Genomic DNA, 22,104 nt, shown 5'->3' on the forward strand with positions numbered 1-22,104 from the left:
GTCTTGAAATTTGTTTCAGCCATTTAGAGCCATTGCGTAAAAGCGCGTGAAATTGTTGGCTCATTGATTTGTAATTAATGGACAATTAATCATTTTTACAGACTCCATGTCTGGCACATTAACGTTATTATGTAGCCATCAGCGTTAAATAAATCATTAGTAACTAGCCTTTAACCTCAGTCATTAATGACCGGGAGGGCATTGCCGCTTTATGGACATGTGTTAACCTAGATGGCGTGTGTCAGTGGAGGCTACTGACGGGAGGACGGCTCATAATAATGACTGGAACAGAGCAAATGGAATGCCATCGAATACATGGGAACCACGTGTGTTAGATGTATTTGTGTGTCAACAAGTTGCCTAGAAGACGCGACTCATATCCATTGATCCTTACTATAGATGACGATAATGGGGGTTGTGGTCGCCTCTTCCAGGGGGTAAGTGCCGCTTCTGAAAACAACCTGCAGCTATAGGCTCTACTGGTAGGAGGATGTACGCTTTTTGGCGTAGCCTACACTGAAATGGTAAATTACCGTAATACAGGCGCTAATGTTTGCGCGCATTGGTAATTTAGGTCTTTAAATTACATTGTTTCAAACTAAATTAAACACTTTGACAGATTAGAATGTATCCAATCAAAGTACCCGTATGTCCAGAGCAGACAACCTATACTAATACAATCAGCGTACAATAAGTAGTTGCACTGACAGCTGCTACAGCCAATTATGTGTGCCTGGTCGATAGTGGGCGGGCCTTATAACTCCCTTGTACCCAATCAAGTTGTATATTTTTGCCATTGAAGTTAATTTTTTCTTCACAGCAACATTTTGCTTCTGTCGGCAGCATCGCTCAAGGATCTGCCTACTTAGAATAGCGCTGTAGCTCGGAGGTTGAAACAAATTGATAGAAAAAGAAAGGCGAGGGGTTTGTGTGATTTAGTAGAGAGCGAGCGAGAGAGAGGGGAAGGGAAAAGAGAGTCAGCGAAAGAGATACAGTGAATCCGGGCGACCGTTAATTTAATTCACACCGTCTTGATCGAGTGCGGTTGCAACATCCCCTCCGGTCCACCCCCGCGTGAGTCCCGGGGAATACAGGAGCGTGAAGAAGTATCATTCATGCCTACTTTCGACATGGATCCCTATGATGGAGATGAAAACAATTATATGCCTCAGGAAGATGACTGGGACCGGGATATGCTGTTGGACCCGGCGTGGGAGAAGCAGCAGAGGAAGGTGAATACAGTTTACCGTGTTATTTATATATATATAGTGATCTAGCTTCCTCTTTCCCGGTGTGGTGCAGCAGTGAGATGAGAGGGGCGAGGGACATATGAGCGCGCAGCAGGAAACCTGTAGGCTATTTTGAAATTGATACTGCTCTTGGGAACTGGGAAGATTAACAAATACGCTTTTGTGTATTATTGACACCGGGGGGTGTTTTTGTAACTATTTTTACACTACATTTAGATAGGCTAACCGATGTGTCAACTGTCATATTGCAAATTCACCAAAACTTTTGAGTAGCCTAATGCGTTGACTAGCCTAAACATCACATTAAGGATTTCGGCTAGTTCTATCCTAATGTGTAAAAGCAGCCGACCGGATGTAGTTGAAGCAACATCGCAGAGCAACAGATGTCAGACATGTGTTCCTACTGCTGTATCATATCTCCTCTCCGCTTTCCTCCTCATCTCCTCTTCCCTCCTCCCCTTTTCCCTTTCCTCCTCCCCTCTTCCCTTTCCTCATCCTCTCCCCTTCCCTCCTCTCCTCTCCCCTTTCCTAATCTCCCCTTCTCTCCCCTACACTTCCCTTCTCTCCTCTCCCCTTTCCTCATCTCCTTTCCTCCTCATGTCCTCTTCTGTCCTCTCCTCTCCCCTTTCCTCATCTCCTCTTCCCAACTCCTCTACCCTCCTTCCCTCCTCCCTTTCCTTCCTTCCTCCCTCCGCTCCCCTCTCCCCTTCTTTCCTCTCCTCCTATTGTAGGTGTCCCTATCTACCTCAGTTCTCCTGTCCTCCTATTGTAAGTGTCCCTATCTACCTCAGTTCTCCTCTCCTCCTATTGTAAGTGTCCCTATCTACCTCAGTTCTCATCTCCTCCTATTGTAAGTGTCCCTATCTACCTCAGTTCCAGTGATGTCAACAGTATTAGAATATTCTGTGTGTGTGTGTGGTTCAGAACTAGTAAGTATGGACAGTGTACACTACACTGAGTTCCAATGGAATCATTCAAATGAAAGTATTTAGAGAGTGGCTGAAAACATTTGTGTCTGTGCTTGCTCTCTCTGTCTCTCGCTCTCTCACACTTTCCTTTTTTGCTTTGAGAAAACAGGGAAGAAAACGCAGTGGAATCTGAGTAAGCATTGTGGTTAGAAGGGTTGGGCTTGGATCGGAGCGAGCGTGCCCTAAAATGGTCATAATCGTCCTCCTTCTCTTTGCAGCAGCAGTTGGAAAAAGTTTTCCTTTTTTTTTCTGCTTCGAAAGCTTTGGCTTCCAGTTTCCTGAATTATGTTGTCATCGCCAGACGGCTACTGGTGTCGGTGAGAGAAGCACCGGGGCGGCTAGGTATGCGAGGTCAGGGGTTACACGTAAATAATTACAGATGCAGGGAGCCAACAACTAGCACGAGCCTGCCTGTCCTGAGACATCATCTGGAGGCTCTCACTACGGCAGTTTGAGTAGCTACAGTAGTCATAGGGAGGGAGCAAGTGAGAGGGAGGGAGGGAGGGAGGGAGCGAGGGAGCAAGAGGGAGAGGGAGGGAGGGAGGGAGGGAGGGAGTGAGGGAGAAAGGGGGAGAGGGAGGGAGGGAGTAAGGGGGAGGGAGAGGGTGGGAGAGAGAGAGGGAGCAGGGGGGAGAGGGAGGAAGCAGGGGGGAGGGAGCAGGGGGGAGAGGGAGGGAGCAGGAGGCGAGAGGGAGGGAGCAGGAGGCGAGAGGGAGGGAGCAGGGGGCGAGAGGGAGGGAGCAGAGGGGAGAGGGAGCAGGGGGGAGAGGGAGGAAGCAGGGGGGAGGGAGCAGGGGGGAGAGGGAGGGAGGGAGGGAGCGAGGGAGGGAGCACGCTGAGTTTGAGTAGCTACCGTAGTAATACCATGGAATGACTGAGAATCCACTGGCAGTGCTTTATAGTCTCTCTTTTGAATCAAATGACAGTTTTGTTTAGACTTAATTTTTCATGCAAGGAAAGGGCCACTGTAGACCAAGACTTTCAAAAGACTGAGCGATGTTCATAGTTTATGCCAAGATAGACAGCAGATACGTTCAGTAGAGGTGGTAGTATAAGCTAGACAAAACAAGGCATTGCAGTAATGCGATGAATTATACCCATTTAATTGTATGTATTATAGCCCGACTCTGTAAGGTAAGCTGTGCAGACAGAGAAACAGTAGGCCTGGACCCGCCCACAAATATATAAACAATGAAACAAAGGTACCCTGTGAGATTTCCCAGGTGTGGAGTAATTATACTTCGACAGACTTTATTTTTTGGGGGGTGGGGGGGGGGGGGACCCACTCGTGCCTCAGCCCTCCTCAGTGACTGCTGTGTGGGCGGTCACACATAACAGGATTCATAATTCTATGTGTTTCTGAATGTGAGGACACAAAGAGACAGAAGTGTGTTTATTGAATGGAGCTCTGACTAGACAAAAAAAAATATTATGGGATGGGAGCACGCTGACAGGGAGGGAGGGAGGGAGCACGCTGACAGGGAGGGGAGGGAGGGAGCACGCTGACAGGGAGGGGAGGGAGGGAGCACGCTGACAGGGAGGGGAGGGAGGGAGCACGCTGACAGGGAGGGAGGGAGGGAGGGAGCACGCTGACAGGGAGGGGAGGGAGGGAGCACGCTGACAGGGAGGGGAGGGAGGGAGGGAGCACGCTGACAGGGAGGGGAGGGAGGGAGCACGCTGACAGGGAGGAGAGGGAGGGAGCACGCTGACAGGGAGGAGAGGGAGGGAGCACGCTGACAGGGAGGGGAGGGAGGGAGCACGCTGACAGGGAGGGGAGGGAGGGAGCACGCTGACAGGGAGGGAGGGAGCACGCTGACAGGGAGGGAGGGAGCACGCTGACAGGGAGGGAGGGAGCACGCTGACAGGGAGGGAGGGAGCACGCTGACAGGGAGGAGAGGGAGGGAGCACGCTGACAGGGAGGAGAGGGAGGGAGGAGAGGGAGCAGGCTGACAGGGAGGGAGGGGAGGGAGCAGGCTGACAGGGAGGGGAGGGAGGGAGGGAGCACGCTGACAGGGAGGAAGGAGGAGAGGGAGGGAGCACTCTGAGAGGGAGGGAGCACGCTGACAGGGAGGGGAGGGAGGGAGCACGCTGACAGGGAGGAAGGAGGGGAGGGAGGGAGCACACTGACAGGGAGGGAGGGAGGGAGCACGCTGACAGGGAGGAGAGGGAGGGAGGGAGCACGCTGACAGGGAGGAAGGAGGGGAGGGAGGGAGCACACTGACAGGGAGGGAGGGAGCACGCTGACAGGGAGGACAGGGAGGGAGCACGCTGACAGGGAGGAGAGGGAGGGAGGAGAGGGAGCAGGCTGACAGGGAGGGAGGGAGCACGCTGACAGGGAGGAGAGGGAGGGAGGGAGCACGCTGACAGGGAGGAAGGAGGAGAGGGAGGGAGCACTCTGACAGGGAGGAAGGAGGGGAGGGAGGAGAGGGAGGGAGCACTCTGACAGGGAGGGGAGGGAGGGAGCACGCTGACAAGGAGGAGAGGGAGGGAGCACTCTGACAGGGAGGGGAGGGAGGGAGCACGCTGACAGGGAGGAAGGAGGGGAGGGAGCACGCTGACAGGGAGGAAGGAGGGGAGGGAGGAGAGGGAGGGAGCACTCTGACAGGGAGAGGAGGGAGGGAGCACGCTGACAGGGAGGGGAGGGAGGGAGCACGCTGACAGGGAGGAGAGGGAGGGAGGGAGGAGAGGGAGCACGCTGACAATGAGGGGAGGAAGGGAGCATGCTGACAGGGAGGAGAGGGAGGGAGGGAGGGAGCATGCTGACAGGGAGGAGAGGGAGGGATCACTGACAGGGAGGGAGCACTGACAGGGAGAGGAGGGAGGGAGCACGCTGACAGGGAGGAAGGAGGGGAGGGAGGGAGCACGCTGACAGGGAGGAAGGAGGGGAGGGAGGAGAGGGAGGGAGCACGCTGACAGGGAGGGGAGGGAGGGAGCACTCTGACAAGGAGGAGAGGGAGGGAGCACTCTGACAGGGAGGGGAGGGAGGGAGCACGCTGACAGGGAGGAAGGAGGGGAGGGAGGGAGCTCGCTGACAGGGAGGAAGGAGGGGAGGGAGGGAGCTCGCTGACAGGGAGGAAGGAGGGGAGGGAGGGAGCACGCTGACAGGGAGGAAGGAGGGGAGGGAGGAGAGGGAGGGAGCACGCTGACAGGGAGGAGAGGGAGGGAGGGAGGAGAGGGAGCAGGCTGACAGGGAGGGGAGGGAGGGAGCATGCTGACAGGGAGGAGAGGGAGGGAGGGAGGGAGCACGCTGACAGGGAGGAAGGAGGAGAGGGAGGGAGCACTCTGACAGGGAGGAGAGGGAGGGAGCACTGACAGGGAGGGGAGGGAGGGTGCACTGACAGGGAGGGGAGGGAGGGAGCACGCTGACAGGGAGGAAGGAGGGGAGGGAGGGAGCATGCTGACAGGGAGGAAGGTGTGGAGGGAGGGAGCACGCTGACAGGGAGGAAGGAGGAGAGGGAGGGAGCACTCTGACAGGGAGGGGAGGGAGGGAGCACGCTGACAGGGAGGAGAGGGAGGGAGGGAGCACGCTGACAGGGAGGAAGGAGGGGAGGGAGGGAGCACTCTGACAGGGAGGGGAGGGAGGGAGGGAGCACGCTGACAAGGAGGGAAGGGAGGGAGCACGCTGACAGGGAGGAAGGAGGGGAGGGAGGGAGCACGCTGACAGGGAGGAAGGAGGAGAGGGAGGGAGCACTCTGACAGGTAGGGGAGGGAGGGAGCTCGCTGACAGGGAGGGGAGGGAGGGAGCACGCTGACAGGGAGGAAGGAGGAGAGGAAGGGAGCACTCTGACAGGGAGGGGAGGGAGGGAGCACGCTGACAGGGAGGAAGGAGGAGAGGGAGGGAGCACTCTGACAGGGAGGGGAGGGAGGGAGGACTCTGACAGGGAGGAAGGAGGGGAGGGAGGGAGGGAGCACGCTGACAGGGAGGAGGGAGGGGGGGAGGGAGCACGCTGACAGGGAGGAAGGAGGGGAGGGAGGGAGCACGCTGACAAGGAGGAGAGGGAGGGAGGGAGCACGCTGACAGGGAGGAAGGAGGGGAGGGAGCACGCTGACAGGGAGGAGAGGGAGGAGAGGGAGGGAGGGAGCACGCTGACAGGGAGGAAGGAAGGAGGGGAGGGAGGGAGCAAGGGGGGAGGGACACCCTTCTAGCCTCACCACAGATAAACCCAGTGAATGACCCTTGTTGATATTCATTATAAGAGTTTAGTGACCTTTTTCCTTCAGTGCCCCCCTAGTAGATCAATGGGACATGCATCCCAACATAGGACTCCGGCTCTGGTCAAAAGTAGTGCACTATGTAGGGAATAGGGTGAATAGCATGCCATTTGGGACACACTTCCCATTTGATGTTGCTTTTCTGAGGGATATGATGTGGTTAGGAAATGTCCCCAGCATGTCTCAACTTGACTGTCAGGTATACAGACTGTCTCTCCTTCTCAGTGGAATCTGAATGACTCTCCCCTCCACCACTACATAGGTATACAGACTGTCTCTCCTTCTCAGTGGAATCTGAACGACTCTCCCCTCCACCACTACATAGGTATACAGACTGTCTCTCCTTCTCAGTGGAATCTGAATGAATCTGTATACAGACAGGGCCAGGTGTGTCTTAGTGAATCAGGGCCAGGTGTGTCTTAGTGTAGTGAATCAGGGCCAGGTGTGTCTTAGTATAGTGAATCAGGGCCAGGTGTGTCTTAGTGTAGTGAATCAGGGCCAGGTGTGTCTTAGTGTAGTGAATCAGGGCCAGGTGTGTCTTAGTGTAGTGAATCAGGGCCAGGTATGTCTTAGTGTAGTGAAACAGGGCCAGGTATGTCTTAGTGTAGTGAATCAGGGCCAGGTGTGTCTTAGTGTAGTGAATCAGGGCCAGGTGTGTCTTAGTGAAACAGGGCCAGGTATGTCTTATTGTAGTGAATCAGGGCCAGGTGTGTCTTAGTGAATCAGGGCTAGGTGTGTCTTAGTGTAGTGAATCAGGGCCAGGTGTGTCTTAGTGTAGTGAATCAGGGCCAGGTGTGTCTTAGTGTAGTGAATCAGGGCCAGGTGTGTCTTAGTGTAGTGAATCAGGGCCAGGTGTGTCTTAGTGTAGTGAATCAGGGCCAGGTGTGTCTTAGTGAATCAGGGCTAGGTGTGTCTTAGTGTAGTGAATCAGGGCCAGGTGTGTCTTAGTGTAGTGAATCAGGGCCAGGTGTGTCTTAGTGTAGTGAATCAGGGCCAGGTGTGTCTTAGTGTAGTGAATCAGGGCCAGGTGTGTCTTAGTGTAGTGAATCAGGGCCAGGTGTGTCTTAGTGTAGTGAATCAGGGCCAGGTGTGTCTTAGTGTAGTGAATCAGGGCCAGGTGTGTCTTAGTGAATCAGGGCCAGGTGTGTCTTAGTGAATCAGGGCCAGGTGTGTCTTAGTGAATCAGGGCCAGGTGTGTCTTAGTGAAACAGGGCCAGGTGTGTCTTAGTGAAACAGGGCCAGGTGTGTCTTAGTGAAACAGGGCCAGGTGTGTCTTAGTGAATCAGGGCCAGGTGTGTCTTAGTGTAGTGAATCAGGCCCAGGTGTGTCTTAGTGAAACAGGGCCAGGTGTGTCTTAGTGAAACAGGGCCAGGTGTGTCTTATTGTAGTGAATCAGGGCCAGGTGTGTTTTAGTGAAACAGGGCCAGGTGTGTCTTAGTGAAACGGGGCCAGGTATGTCTTATTGTAGTGAAACAGGGCCAGGTGTGTCTTAGTGAATCAGGGCCAGGTAGTGAATCAGGGCCAGGTGTGTCTTAGTGAATCAGGGCCAGGTGTGTCTTAGTGAAACAGGGCCAGGTATGTCTTAGTGTAGTGAATCAGGGCCAGGTGTGTCTTAGTGAAACGGGGCCAGGTATGTCTTATTGTAGTGAAACAGGGCAAGGTGTGTCTTAGTGAAACAGGGCCAGGTGTGTCTTAGTGAAACAGGGCCAGGTATGTCTTAGTGTAGTGAATCAGGGCCAGGTGTGTCTTAGTGTAGTGAATCAGGGCCAGGTGTGTCTTAGTGAAACAGGGCCAGGTGTGTCTTAGTGAAACAGGGCCAGGCGTGTCTTATTGTAGTGAAACAGGGCCAGGTGTGTCTTAGTGAAACAGGGCCAGGTATGTCTTAGTGTAGTGAATCAGGGCCAGGTGTGTCTTAGTGTAGTGAATCAGGGCCACGTGTGTCTTAGTGAATCAGGGCCAGGTGTGTCTTAGTGAATCAGGGCCAGGTGTGTCTTAGTGAATCAGGGCCAGGTGTGTCTTAGTGTAGTGAATCAGGGCCAGGTGTGTCTTAGTGTAGTGAATCAGGGCCAGGTGTGTCTTAGTGTAGTGAATCAGGGCCAGGTGTGTCTTAGTGTAGTGAATCAGGGCCAGGTGTGTCTTAGTGTAGTGAAGCAGGGCCAGGTGTGTCTTAGTGAATCAGGGCCAGGTGTGTCTTAGTGAATCAGGGCCAGGTGTGTCTTAGTGTAGTGAATCAGGGCCAGGTGTGTCTTAGTGTAGTGAATCAGGGCCACGTGTGTCTTAGTGAATCAGGGCCAGGTGTGTCTTGGTGAATCAGGGCCAGGTGTGTCTTAGTGAAACAGGGCCAGGTGTGTCTTAGTGAATCAGGGCCAGGTGTGTCTTAGTGTAGTGAATCAGGGCCAGGTGTGTCTTAGTGTAGTGAATCAGGGCCAGGTGTGTCTTAGTGTAGTGAATCAGGGCCAGGTGTGTCTTAGTGTAGTGAATCAGGCCCAGGTGTGTCTTAGTGTAGTGAATCAGGCCCAGGTGTGTCTTAGTGAAACAGGGCCAGGTGTGTCTTAGTGAAACAGGGCCAGGTGTGTCTTATTGTAGTGAATCAGGGCCAGGTGTGTTTTAGTGAAACAGGGCCAGGTGTGTCTTAGTGAAACGGGGCCAGGTATGTCTTATTGTAGTGAAACAGGGCCAGGTGTGTCTTAGTGAATCAGGGCCAGGTAGTGAATCAGGGCCAGGTGTGTCTTAGTGAATCAGGGCCAGGTGTGTCTTAGTGAAACAGGGCCAGGTATGTCTTAGTGTAGTGAATCAGGGCCAGGTGTGTCTTAGTGAAACGGGGCCAGGTATGTCTTATTGTAGTGAAACAGGGCAAGGTGTGTCTTAGTGAAACAGGGCCAGGTGTGTCTTAGTGAAACAGGGCCAGGTATGTCTTAGTGTAGTGAATCAGGGCCAGGTGTGTCTTAGTGTAGTGAATCAGGGCCAGGTGTGTCTTAGTGAAACAGGGCCAGGTGTGTCTTAGTGAAACAGGGCCAGGCGTGTCTTATTGTAGTGAAACAGGGCCAGGTGTGTCTTAGTGAAACAGGGCCAGGTATGTCTTAGTGTAGTGAATCAGGGCCAGGTGTGTCTTAGTGTAGTGAATCAGGGCCACGTGTGTCTTAGTGAATCAGGGCCAGGTGTGTCTTAGTGAATCAGGGCCAGGTGTGTCTTAGTGAATCAGGGCCAGGTGTGTCTTAGTGTAGTGAATCAGGGCCAGGTGTGTCTTAGTGTAGTGAATCAGGGCCAGGTGTGTCTTAGTGTAGTGAATCAGGGCCAGGTGTGTCTTAGTGTAGTGAATCAGGGCCAGGTGTGTCTTAGTGTAGTGAAGCAGGGCCAGGTGTGTCTTAGTGAATCAGGGCCAGGTGTGTCTTAGTGAATCAGGGCCAGGTGTGTCTTAGTGTAGTGAATCAGGGCCAGGTGTGTCTTAGTGTAGTGAATCAGGGCCACGTGTGTCTTAGTGAATCAGGGCCAGGTGTGTCTTGGTGAATCAGGGCCAGGTGTGTCTTAGTGAAACAGGGCCAGGTGTGTCTTAGTGAATCAGGGCCAGGTGTGTCTTAGTGTAGTGAATCAGGGCCAGGTGTGTCTTAGTGTAGTGAATCAGGGCCAGGTGTGTCTTAGTGTAGTGAATCAGGGCCAGGTGTGTCTTAGTGTAGTGAAGCAGGGCCAGGTGTGTCTTAGTGAATCAGGGCCAGGTGTGTCTTAGTGAATCAGGGCCAGGTGTGTCTTAGTGTAGTGAATCAGGGCCAGGTGTGTCTTAGTGTAGTGAATCAGGGCCAGGTGTGTCTTATTGTAGTGAAACAGGGCCAGGTGTGTCTTAGTGAAACAGGGCCAGGTGTGTCTTAGTGAATCAGGGTCAGGTGTGTCTTAGTGAAACAGGGCCAGGTGTGTCTTAGTGAAACAGGGCCAGGTGTGTCTTAGTGAAACAGAGCCAGGTGTGTCTTAGTGAAACAGGGCCAGGTGTGTCTTATTGTAGTGAAACAGGGCCAGGTGTGTCTTAGTGAAACAGGGCCAGGTAGTGTCTTAGTGAAACAGGGCCAGGTATGTCTTAGTGTAGTGAATCAGGGCCAGGTGTGTCTTAGTGTAGTGAATCAGGGCCAGGTGTGTCTTAGTGAAACAGGGCCAGGTGTGTCTTAGTGAAACAGGGCCAGGTGTGTCTTAGTGAAACAGGGCCAGGTGTGTCTTAGTGAATCAGGGCCAGGTGTGTCTTAGTGTAGTGAATCAGGGCCAGGTGTGTCTTAGTGTAGTGAATCAGGGCCAGGTGTGTCTTAGTGTAGTGAATCAGGGCCAGGTGTGTCTTAGTGTAGTGAATCAGGGCCAGGTGTGTCTTAGTGTAGTGAATCAGGGCCAGGTGTGTCTTAGTGTAGTGAATCAGGGCCAGGTGTGTCTTAGTGAATCAGGGCCAGGTGTGTCTTAGTGAATCAGGGCCAGGTGTGTCTTAGTGAAACAGGGCCAGGTGTGTCTTAGTGAAACAGGGCCAGGTGTGTCTTAGTGAAACAGGGCCAGGTGTGTCTTAGTGTAGTGAATCAGGGCCAGGTGTGTCTTAGTGTAGTGAATCAGGGCCAGGTAGTGAAACAGGGCCAGGTGTCTCTTAGTGAATCAGGGCCAGGTGTGTCTTAGTGTAGTGAATCAGGGCCAGGTGTGTCTTATTGTAGTGAATCAGGGCCAGGTGTGTCTTAGTGAATCAGGGCCAGGTGTGTCTTAGTGAATCAGGGCCAGGTAGTGAATCAGGGCCAGGTGTGTCTTAGTGAAACAGGGCCAGGTGTGTCTTAGTGAAACAGGGCCAGGTGTGTCTTAGTGAAACAGGGCCAGGTGTGTCTTAGTGAATCAGGGCCAGGTGTGTCTTAGTGAAACAGGGCCAGGTATGTCTTAGTGTAGTGAATCAGGGCCAGGTGTGTCTTAGTGTAGTGAATCAGGGCCAGGTGTGTCTTAGTGTAGTGAATCAGGGTCAGGTGTGTCTTAGTGTAGTGAATCATGGCCAGGTGTGTCTTAGTGAATCAGGGCCAGGTGTGTCTTAGTGAATCAGGGCCAGGTGTGTCTTAGTGAATCAGGGCCAGGTGTGTCTTAGTGTAGTGATTCAGGGCCAGGTGTGTATTAGTGTAGTGAATCAGGGCCAGGTGTGTCTTAGTGAAACAGGGCCAGGTGTGTCTTAGTGAAACAGGGCCAGGTATGTCTTAGTGAAACAGGGCCAGGTATGTCTTAGTGAAACAGGGCCAGGTATGTCTTAGTGTAGTGAATCAGGGCCAGGTGTGTCTTAGTAAATCAGGGCCAGGTGTGTCTTAGTGAATCAGGGCCAGGTGTGTCTTAGTGAATCAGGGCCAGGTGTGTCTTAGTGAATCAGGGCCAGGTGTGTCTTAGTGAAACAGGGCCAGGTAGTGAATCAGGGCCAGGTGTGTCTTAGTGAAACAGGGCCATGTAGTGAATCAGGGCCAGGTGTGTCTTAGTGAATCAGGGCCAGGTGTGTCTTAGTGAATCAGGGCCAGGTGTGTCTTAGTGAATCAGGGCCAGGTATGTCTTAGTGAAACAGGGCCAGTTAGTGAAACAGGGCCAGGTGTGTCTTAGTGAATCAGGGCCAGGTGTGTCTTAGTGAAACAGGGCCAGGTAGTGAAACAGGGCCAGGTGTGTCTTAGTGAAACAGGGCCAGGTATGTCTTAGTGAAACAGGGCCAGGTAGTGAAACAGGGCCAGGTGTGTCTTAGTGATTCAGGGCCAGGTGGTGAAACAGGGCCAGGTGTGTCTTAGTGAATCAGGGCCAGGTAGTGAAACAGGGCCAGGTGTGTCTTAGTGAATCAGGGCCAGGTGTGTCTTAGTGAAACAGGGCCAGGTAGTGAAACAGGGCCAGGTGTGTCTTAGTGAATCAGGGCCAGGTAGTGAAACAGGGCCAGGTGTGTCTTAGTGAATCAGGGCCAGGTAGTGAAACAGGGCCTGGTGTGTCTTAGTGAATCAGGGCCAGGTAGTGAAACAGGGCCAGGTGTGTCTTAGTGAAACAGGGCCAGGTATGTCTTAGTGGAACAGGGCCAGGTAGTGAAACAGGGCCAGGTGTGTCTTAGTGAATCAGGGCCAGGTAGTGAAACAGGGCCAGGTGTGTCTTAGTGCATCAGGGCCAGGTGTGTCTTAGTGAATCAGGGCCAGGTGTGTCTTAGTGAATCAGGGCCAGGTAGTGAAACAGGGCCAGGTGTGTCTTAGTGAATCAGGGCCAGGTGTGTCTTAGTGAATCAGGGCCAGGTGTGTCTTAGTGAATCAGGGCCAGGTGTGTCTTAGTGAATCAGGGCCAGGTGTGTCTTAGTGAATCAGGGCCAGGTGTGTCTTAGTGAATCAGGGCCAGGTGTGTCTTAGTGAATCAGGGCCAGGTGTGTCTTAGTGAATCAGGGCCAGGTGTGTCTTAGTGAATCAGGGCCAGGTGTGTCTTAGTGAATCAGGGCCAGGTCTGTCTTAGTGAATCAGGGCCAGGTCTGTCTTAGTGAATCAGGGCCAGGTGTGTCTTAGTGAATCAGGGCCAGGTGTGTCTTAGTGAATCAGGGCCAGGTCTGTCTTAGTGAATCAGGGCCAGGTCTGTCTTAGTGAATCAGGGCCAGGTGTGTCTTAGTGAATCAGGGCCAGGTGTGTCTTAGTGAATCAGGGCCAGGTGTGTCTTAGTGAATCAGGGCCAGGTATGTAGATTCACTGTTGGAACTCCTCAAATACCAATAGGAGACTGGACATAAGTCTGAGATTAGGTTCACTTCCATAATGTAATAGATCATTAATATATGATTATATCTCTGTCTCAATTCAATTCAAGGGGCTTTATTGACATGGGAAACATGTGTTAACATTACCAAAGCAAGTGAGGTAGATATTATACAAAAGTAAAATGAACAGTAAACATTACACATACAGAAGTTTCAAAACAATAAAGACATTACAAATGTCATATTATATATATATATATATACAGTGTTGTAACAATGTACAAATGGTTAAAGGACACAAGATAAAATAAATATGGGTTGTATTTACAATGGTGTTTGTTCTTCACTGGTTGTCCTTTTCTTGTGGCAACAGGTCACAAATCTTGCTGCTGTGATGTCACACTGTGGTATTTCACCCAGTAGATATGGGAGTTTATCAAAATCGGATTTGTTTTCGAATTCTTTGTGGATCTGTGTAATCTGAGGGAAATATGTCTCTCTAATATGGTCATACATTGGGCAGGAGGTTAGGAAGTGCAGCTCAGTTTCCACCTCATGTTGTGGGCAGTGAGCACATAGCCTGTCTTCTCTTGAGAGCCAGGTCTGTCTACGGCGGCCTTTCTCAATAGCAAGGCTATGCTCACTGAGTCTGTACATAGTCAAAGCTTTCCTTAAGTTTCGGTCAGTCACAGTGGTCAGGTATTCTGCCACTGTGTCCTCTCTGTGTAGGGCCAGTCACAGTGGTCAGGTATTCTGCCACTGTGTTCTCTCTGTTTAGGGCCAGTCACAGTGGTCAGGTATTCTGCCACTGTGTACTCTCTGTTTAGGTCCAGTCACAGTGGTCAGGTATTCTGCCACTGTGTCCTCTCTGTGTAGGGCCAGTCACAGTGGTCAGGTATTCTGCCACTGTGTTTTCTCTGTTTAGGGCCAGTCACAGTGGTCAGGTATTCTGCCACTGTGTACTCTCTGTTTAGGGCCAGTCACAGTGGTCAGGTATTCTGCCACTGTGTACTTTCTGTTTAGGGCCAAATAGCATTCTAGTTTGCTCTGTTTTTTTGTTAGTTCTTTCCAATGTGTCAAGTAATTATCTTTTAGTTTTCTCATGAATTGGTTGGGTCTAATTGTGCTGTTGTCCTGGGGCTCTGTGGGGTCTGTTTGTGTTTGTGAACAGAGCCCCAGGACCAGCTTGCTTAGGGGACTTATCCAGGTTCATCTCTCTGTAGGTGATGACTCTGTCTCTCTCTCTCTCTCCCTCCTCTCTCTCTCTCTCTCTGTGTTCATAATCTCATCATCTAGAATAGACGTTTGTTGTAGCTAGAGCCCAGAGATGTCGTGACTGACTCTCTCTCTCTCTCTCTGTGTGTTCATAATCTCATCATCTAGAATAGACGTTTGTTGTAGCCAGAGCCCAGAGATGTCGTGACTCTGAACGCAGGTGTTTACTGACTGACTGCTGAGGACTAATTTGTCCAGGCTTGTCCTTATATGGAAGCGACTAGCATGTACCTTCAATTTACCATTAGAAAGGCCAAGTCTAAGTCCAGACCTGAATCCAATCGAGAATCTGTGGAAAGAACTGAAAACTGCTGTTCACAAATGCTCTCCATCCAACCTCACTGAGCTCGAGCTGTTTTGCAAGGAGGAATGGGAAAAAATGTCAGTCTCTCGATGTGCAAAACTGATAGAGACATACCCCAAGCGACTTACAGCTGTAATCGCAGCAAAAGGTGGCGCTACAAAGTATTAACTTAAGGGGACGGAATAATTTTGCACGCCCAATTTTTCAGTTTTTGATTTGTTAAAAAAGTTTGAAATATCCAGTAAATGTCGTTCCACTTCATGATTGTGTCCCACTTGTTGTTGATTCTTCACAAAAAAATACAGTTTTATATCTTTATGTTTGAAGCCTGAAATGTGGCAAAAGGTCGCAAAGTTCAAGGGGGCCGAATACTTTCGCAAGGCACTGTACCTTCAATTTACCCCTGCTGGTAAACCTCTAGACCTCCCCTCTACTCCCTTTGTAGTTTTGGAGCCCCCAACATTCCCCAGCCTGTCTCCTCTGTGCCAGGGGGAAGATAAAGTTTTAATTGATTCCACGATCAATTCCAGGATAAATAATTGTTAATTCCGATCATCGCTGAGTCTGAGCCTGAAGAGCAAGGCAAGTTATCTGGTTGGGTTGATATTGATATTATATATTGATAAAGGCCTAGCACTCGTCTGGCTGTGACACAAGTCATTTATAAATGATATGCAACGCAATGTGCTTTACAGGAGAAAACAAAACAGAATTTAAAAAAAAACAATACAAATTAAAGCTGAGATATTTACTACTCAACAAACATAAGATTACATTTATTTTTTAAGAATGACAATACTGAACAACATAAAAAATACTGTAAGGAAAAGCAAAGCAAAAAAAAAAAAAGGTGTTTTAAGATCTCTTTTAAATGTGTCCACAGTTTTGTCCACCTCAGGTTCTCTGGTAGGCTATTCCGGAGGCTGGGGGGCATAGTAACTAAAGGCTGGGGGGCATAGTAACTAAAGGCTGGGGGGCACAGTAACTAAAGGCTGGGGGGCATAGTAACTAAAGGCTGGGGGGCACAGTAACTAAAGGCTGGGGGGCATAGTAACTAAAGGCTGGGGGGCATAGTAACTAAAGGCTGGGGGGCATAGTAACTAAAGGCTGGGGGGCATAGTAACTAAAGGCTGGGGGGCATAGTAACTAAAGGCTGGGGGGCACAGTAACTAAAGGCTGGGGGGCATAGTAACTAAAGGCTGGTGGGCATAGTAACTAAAGGCTGGGGGGCATAGTAACTAAAGGCTGGTGGGCATAGTAACTAAAGGCTGGTGGGCACAGTAACTAAAGGCTGGTGGGCACAGTAACTAAAGGCTGGGGGGCACAGTAACTAAAGGCTGGGGGGCACAGTAACTAAAGGCTGGGGGGCACAGTAACTAAAGGCTGGGGGGCACAGTAACTAAAGGCTGGGGGCATAGTAACTAAAGGCTGGGGGGCATAGTAACTAAAGGCTGGCTCCCCATGCCTCTTGGCCCCCCTCAGGTTCTCTGGTAGGCTATTCCAGAGGCTGGGGGCATAGTAACTAAAGGCTGGGGGGCATAGTAACTAAAGGCTGGCTCCCCATGCCTCTTGGCCCCCCTCAGGTTCTCTGGTAGGCTATTCCAGAGGCTGGGGGCATAGTAACCAAAGGCTGTCTCTCCATGCCTCTTGGTCCCCTCTCTGGCAGGGTATTCCAGAGGCTGGGGGGCATAATAACTCAAATGTGCAGCCAGATTCTCTCGCTGTGCTTTGGCTCCAACAATAAGTGCCTCGGTCTCGTCTTGATTTAGCTGGAGAAAGTTGTGAACCATCCCAAGTATTTAAATCACTAATACAGTCTAATAATTTATCCGTGGAGCTAAAAATCCTCTGGTGACACAGAAATGTAAAGTTGGATTCGTCTGTGTAGCAGTGAAAATCAACGCTGTGCTTTCTGATAACGTGTGCCAAAGGGTAACGTATATATCAACTGAACACTACTGTGATATGTATTTTCTCTGAGTTATGTTCACTAAGGGTGACAGAGAACTCTTGACCGGTTAAATAGGTCCTAAACCAATTTAGATCTGGACCCGGAGAGGCCAACCCACCTCTCCAGTCCGTACAGAAGGACATCATGGCTAACCCACCTCTCCAGTCCGTACAGAAGGACATCATGGCCAACCCACCTCTCCAGTCTGGACAGAAGGACATCATGGCCAACCCACCTCTTCAGTCCGTACAGAAGGACATCATGGCCAACCCACCTCTCCAGTCCGTACAGAAGGACATCATGGCCAACCCACCATTCCAGTCCGTACAGAAGGACATCATGGCCAACCCACCTCTCCAGTCCGTACAGAAGGACATCATGGCCAACCCACCTCTCCAGTCCGTACAGAAGGACATCATGGCCAACCCACCTCTCCAGTCCGTACAGAAGGACATCATGGCCAACCCACCTCTTCAGTCCGTACAGAAGGACATCATGGCCAACCCACCTCTCCAGTCCGTACAGAAGGACATCATGGCCAACCCACCTCTCCAGTCCGTACAGAAGGACATCATGGCCAACCCACCTCTCCAGTCCGTACAGAAGGACATCATGGCCAACCCACCTCTCCAGTCCGTACAGAAGGACATCATGGCCAACCCACCTCTCCAGTCTGTACAGAAGGACATCATGGCCAACCCACCTCTCCAGTCCGTACAGAAGGACATCATGGCCAACCCACCTCTCCAGTCCGTACAGAAGGACATCATGGCCAACAGTGTTGAAGGCAGCACTTACATTTAAGAGAAACAGGGACAGAGAGTTGTTTGGCATCTGTGTTGGCTCTAAGAGAATTTACCACTTTAACTAAGGCTGTCTCAGTGCTGTGTTGGACACCAAAACCAGATTTCCATTTCTTTTCAGCTGGGCTTTTACATTTTTTATTTAAAAAAAAATTATAGTTGGCACTTAAACAATCATTTAGCTGTTTTAACACCAATTTCTCCAGAATGTTGGCTTAAGAATAGGTTGTAAAATGGCTGAAATTTGCTAGAAGCTGAAAAATCTAGATTACTTCTCTTCAGAAGGGGTTTCACCAGAGCAGTTTTTAGTGCCGCGGGGAAAGTGCCTGTGAACAGGGAGAGATTAACAATATCTTGCATGTCTTCTTATATGCAATTAAAAACTGTTTGGAAAAATGTGGTGGGGATAGGATCGTGACGACAACAGGTAGAGAGACGGCTTAAGTTGTAATATCACTTTCCTGAGCGTGTCTGTGTCAACCAGGGAAAATAATTCCATAGAGCCTTTTGTGTAGTAGGCTTGGGCACATATCATCAAACTTCTCAACAGGTCTTGGGATGTCCAGTAGAAAGCCCCTTGGTAATTACCAGGTCCAGTAGAAAGCCCCTTGGTAATAACCAGGTCCAGAGTATGGCTGTGGTTATGGCTGGGCCCAGTATAAAGCCCCTTGGTAATTACCAGGTCCACTAGAAAGCCCCTTGGTAATAACCAGGTCCAGTAGAAAGCCCCTTGGTAACAACCAGGTCCAGAGTATGGCTGTGGTTATGGCTGGGCCCAGGAGAAAGCCCCTTGGTAATAACCAGGTCCAGAGTATGGCTGTGGTTATGGCTGGGCCCAGTAGAAAGCCCCTTGGTAACAACCAGGTCCAGAGTATGGCTGTGGTTATGGCTGGGCCCAGTAGAAAGCCCCTTGGTAACAACCAGGTCCAGAGTATGGCTGTGGTTACGGGTGGGCCCAGTAGAAAGCCCCTTGGTAACAACCAGGTCCAGAGTATGGCTGTGGTTATGGATGGGCCCAGTAGAAAGCCCCTTGGTAACAACCAGGTCCAGAGTATGGCTGTGGTTATGGCTGGGCCCAGTAGAAAGCCCCTTGGTAAGAACCAGGTCCAGAGTATGGCTGTGGTTACGGGTGGGCCCAGTAGAAAGCCCCTTGGTAATAACCAGGTCCAGAGTATGGCTGTGGTTATGGCTGGGCCCAGTAGAAAGCCCCTTGGTAACAACCAGGTCCAGAGTATGGCTGTGGTTATGGCTGGGCCCAGTAGAAAGCCCCTTGGTAACAACCAGGTCCAGAGTATGGCCACGGTTATGGCTGGGCCCAGTAGAAAGCCCCTTGGTAACAACCAGGTCCAGAGTATGGCTGTGGTTATGGTTGGGCCCAGTAGAAAGCCCCTTGGTAATAACCAGGTCCAGAGTATGGCCACGGTTATGGCTGGGCCCAGTAGAAAGCCCCTTGGTAACAACCAGGTCCAGAGTATGGCTGTGGTTATGGCTGGGCCCAGTAGAAAGCCCCTTGGTAACAACCAGGTCCAGAGTATGGCCACGGTTATGGCTGGGCCCAGTAGAAAGCCCCTTGGTAATAACCAGGTCCAGAGTATGGCTGTGGTTATGGCTGGGCCCAGTAGAAAGCCCCTTGGTAACAACCAGGTCCAGAGTATGGCCACGGTTATGGCTGGGCCCAGTAGAAAGCCCCTTGGTAACAACCAGGTCCAGAGTATGGCTGTGGTTATGGATGGGCCCAGTAACATGTTGGATAAAGTTCATAGAGCTCAAAAGATTCATACATTCAATGGTCTTGGAGTCAGTCTCTTTGTCAACATGAATATTAAAATCGCCCAACACAATGATTTGATCACAGTTCTCAAGGACAATAGACAATAGTTCAGAGAAATCAGTAAAGGAAGTGGGGCAGTGCTTTGGAGTCCTATACAGGGTTATGACCACTGGTGGCTGACATTTTAAACAGTATAGCGTTATGCGTTATTGGGGGGTTGGAGCTTCAATAAGAGCGGGACAACAAATCAACTTTGCGCTCAGTAATGAGGTCATAAACGAGAAAGCTTTTACTTGTGATTGCTCTAACATTTGGGGCGTCTACCTCGAGGTAACCAATGGAATGACAACCAAATTATTAACGTTGAAGAGCATGCATTTAGTTTAACTTGCATTTTAAGAGCAGTTGGAGGCCACGGAAGGAGAGTTGTATGGCATTGTAGCTCGTTTGGAGGTTTGTTAACACAGTGTCCAAAGAAGGGTCGGATGTATACAGAATGCTGTCGTCTGCATAGAGGTGGATCAAAGAATCACCAGCAGCAAGAGCGTCGTCATTGATGTATACAGAGAAGAGAGTCGGCCCGAGAATTGAACCCCGTGGCACCCCCATAGCGACTGCCAGAGGTCTGGACAACATGCCCTCCGATTTGACACACTGAACTCTATCAGAGAAGTTGTTGGTGAACCAGGCGAGGCAATCATTTGAGAAACCAAGGCTGTTGAGTCTGCCAATAAGAATGTGGTGATTGACAGAGTCGAAAGCATTGGCCAGGTCGATGAATATGGCTGCACAGTAATGTCTCTTATCGATGGCCGATATGATATCCTTTAGAACCTCCAGCGTGGCTGAGGTGTATCCATGACCAGCTCTGAAACCAGATTGCATAGCAGAGAAGGTGCGGTGGGATTCAAAATGGTTGGTGATCTGTTTGTTAACTTGACTTTCGAAGACCTTAGAAAGGCAGGGTAGGATAGATATAGGTCTGTAGCAGTTTGGGTCTAGAGTGTCTCCCCCTTTGAAGAGGGGGATGACCCCGACAGCTTTCCAATCTTTGGGGATCTCAGACGATACGAAAGAGAGGTTAAAGAGGCTAGTAATAGGGGTTGCAACAATTTCGGCAGATCATTTTAGAAAGAGAGGGTCCAGATTGTCCAGCCCGGCTGATTTGTAGGGGTCTGTTGACCGGGGTAGGGGTAGCCAGGTGGAAAGCATGGCCAGCCGTAGAAAAATGCTTATTGAAATTATCCATTTTTGTGGATTTATCGGTGGTGACAGTGTTTCCTAGCCTCAGCGCAGTGGGCAGCTGGGACGAGGTGCTCTTATTCTCCATGGACTTTAGTGTCCCAGAACTTTTTAGAGTTTGTGCTACAGGATGCACATTTCTGCTTGAAAAAGCTAGCCTTAGCTTTCCTAACTGCCTGTGTATATTGGTTCCTAACTTCCCTGAAAAGTTGCATATCACGGGGGCTATTCAATGCTAATGCAGTACGCCAAAGAATCTTTTTGTGCTGGTCAAGGGTAGTCAGGTCTGGAGTGAACCAAGGGATATATCTATTCCTGGTTCTAAATTTTTTGAATGGGGCATGCTTATTTAAGATGGTGAGGAAAGCACTTTTAAAGAATAGTCAGGCATCCTTTACTGAAGGGATGAGGTCAATATCTTTCCAGGATACCCGGGCCAGGTCGATTAGAAAGGCCTGCTCGCTGAAGTGTTTTAGGTAGCGTTTGACAGTGAAGAGGAGTGGTCGTTTGACCACAGACCCATTACGGATGCAGGCAATGAGGCATTGATCACTTTTGTTGAAAACAGCAGAGGTGTATTTGGAGGGAAAGTTGATTAGGATGATATCTATGAGGGTGCCCGTGTTTACGGATTTGGGGTTGTACCTGGTAGGTTCATTGATCAATTGTGTGAGATTGAGGGAATCAAGCTTAGATTGTAGGATGGCCGGGGTGTTAAAAATGTCACAGTTTAGGTCACCTTGTAGCACAAGCTCTGAAGACAGATGGGGGGCAATCAAATCACATATGGTGTCGGGGGCACCGCTGGGGGCAGAGGGTGGTCTATAGCAGGCGGCAATGGTGAGAGACTTGTTTCTGGAAAGGTGGATTTTAAAAGTTGAAGCTCAAATTTTTTGGGTACAGACCTGGATAGTAGGACACAACTCTGCAGGCTATCTCTGCAGTAGATTGCTACACCGCCCCCTTTGGCAGTTCCATGTTGTCGGAAAATGTTAAAGTTAGGGATGGAGATTTCAGGGTTTTTGGTGGACTTCCTAAGCCAGGATTCAGACACGGCTAGAACATCCGGGTTGGCAGAGTGTGTTAAAGCAGTGAATAAAACAAACTTAGGGAGGAGGCTTCCTTCAATATAAAGTTGTTTTGACGAAAATGAATAAAGTGTCAGTTTGTCTCTTTCAAGAGGTTGGAGTAGTAACATGTTCAAATAATTAAAACATTGGCCTGAATCTAGGTTGTTTCTTTAGATTTCGAGAAAACTGAATACATTTTTTTCACTTCTCTCATTGACTTCTCAAGTAGAAACCCCTAGTCTGTTTCGCAATAGTTCCTGGAAGACTTGTGATGTTGCGCCTCTGGGTTTAGAAACTCGGTGCCAATATCGTCTGATGTGTATATATTTAATGAATGGTGTCCACAAGTCCTTCTGAAAATACTGTTTTAAATAGTGTTTTATTGCAATTTATTTATTCTACCCTGCTCCATCTAAAACGACATTTTAAGGAACGTACAACATGTCTGAAGATTACTTTTCAACATGGCCTTCTCCCGAGCGTTCTCACCACCTCTCTCTCCCGAGCGTTCTCACCACCTCTCTCTCCCGAGCGTTCTCACCACCTCTCTCTCCCGAGCGTTCTCACCAC

General features: G+C 50.3%; 1 protein-coding gene across 2 annotated transcripts in view; it reads left to right on the forward strand.

Moving 5' to 3' along the window:
- Positions 1–816: 816 nt before the first annotated feature.
- The window catches only part of LOC139383816 (alpha-actinin-1), a 169,896-nt gene continuing 148,608 nt past the window's right edge, over positions 817–22,104 (forward strand). The window contains exon 1 of one of the 2 annotated variants that reach the window (XM_071128386.1): positions 817–1,232. In XM_071128386.1, the coding sequence (XP_070984487.1) occupies positions 1,116–1,232 (117 nt within the window). In that variant the 5' untranslated portion in view covers positions 817–1,115. The remainder of the gene's footprint in view (positions 1,233–22,104) is intronic. The other variant, XM_071128387.1, reaches the window with a different exon arrangement.

This window comes from Oncorhynchus clarkii, chromosome 25, assembly GCF_045791955.1.
Source record: "Oncorhynchus clarkii lewisi isolate Uvic-CL-2024 chromosome 25, UVic_Ocla_1.0, whole genome shotgun sequence".
Taxonomy (NCBI): Eukaryota; Metazoa; Chordata; class Actinopteri; order Salmoniformes; family Salmonidae; genus Oncorhynchus; species Oncorhynchus clarkii.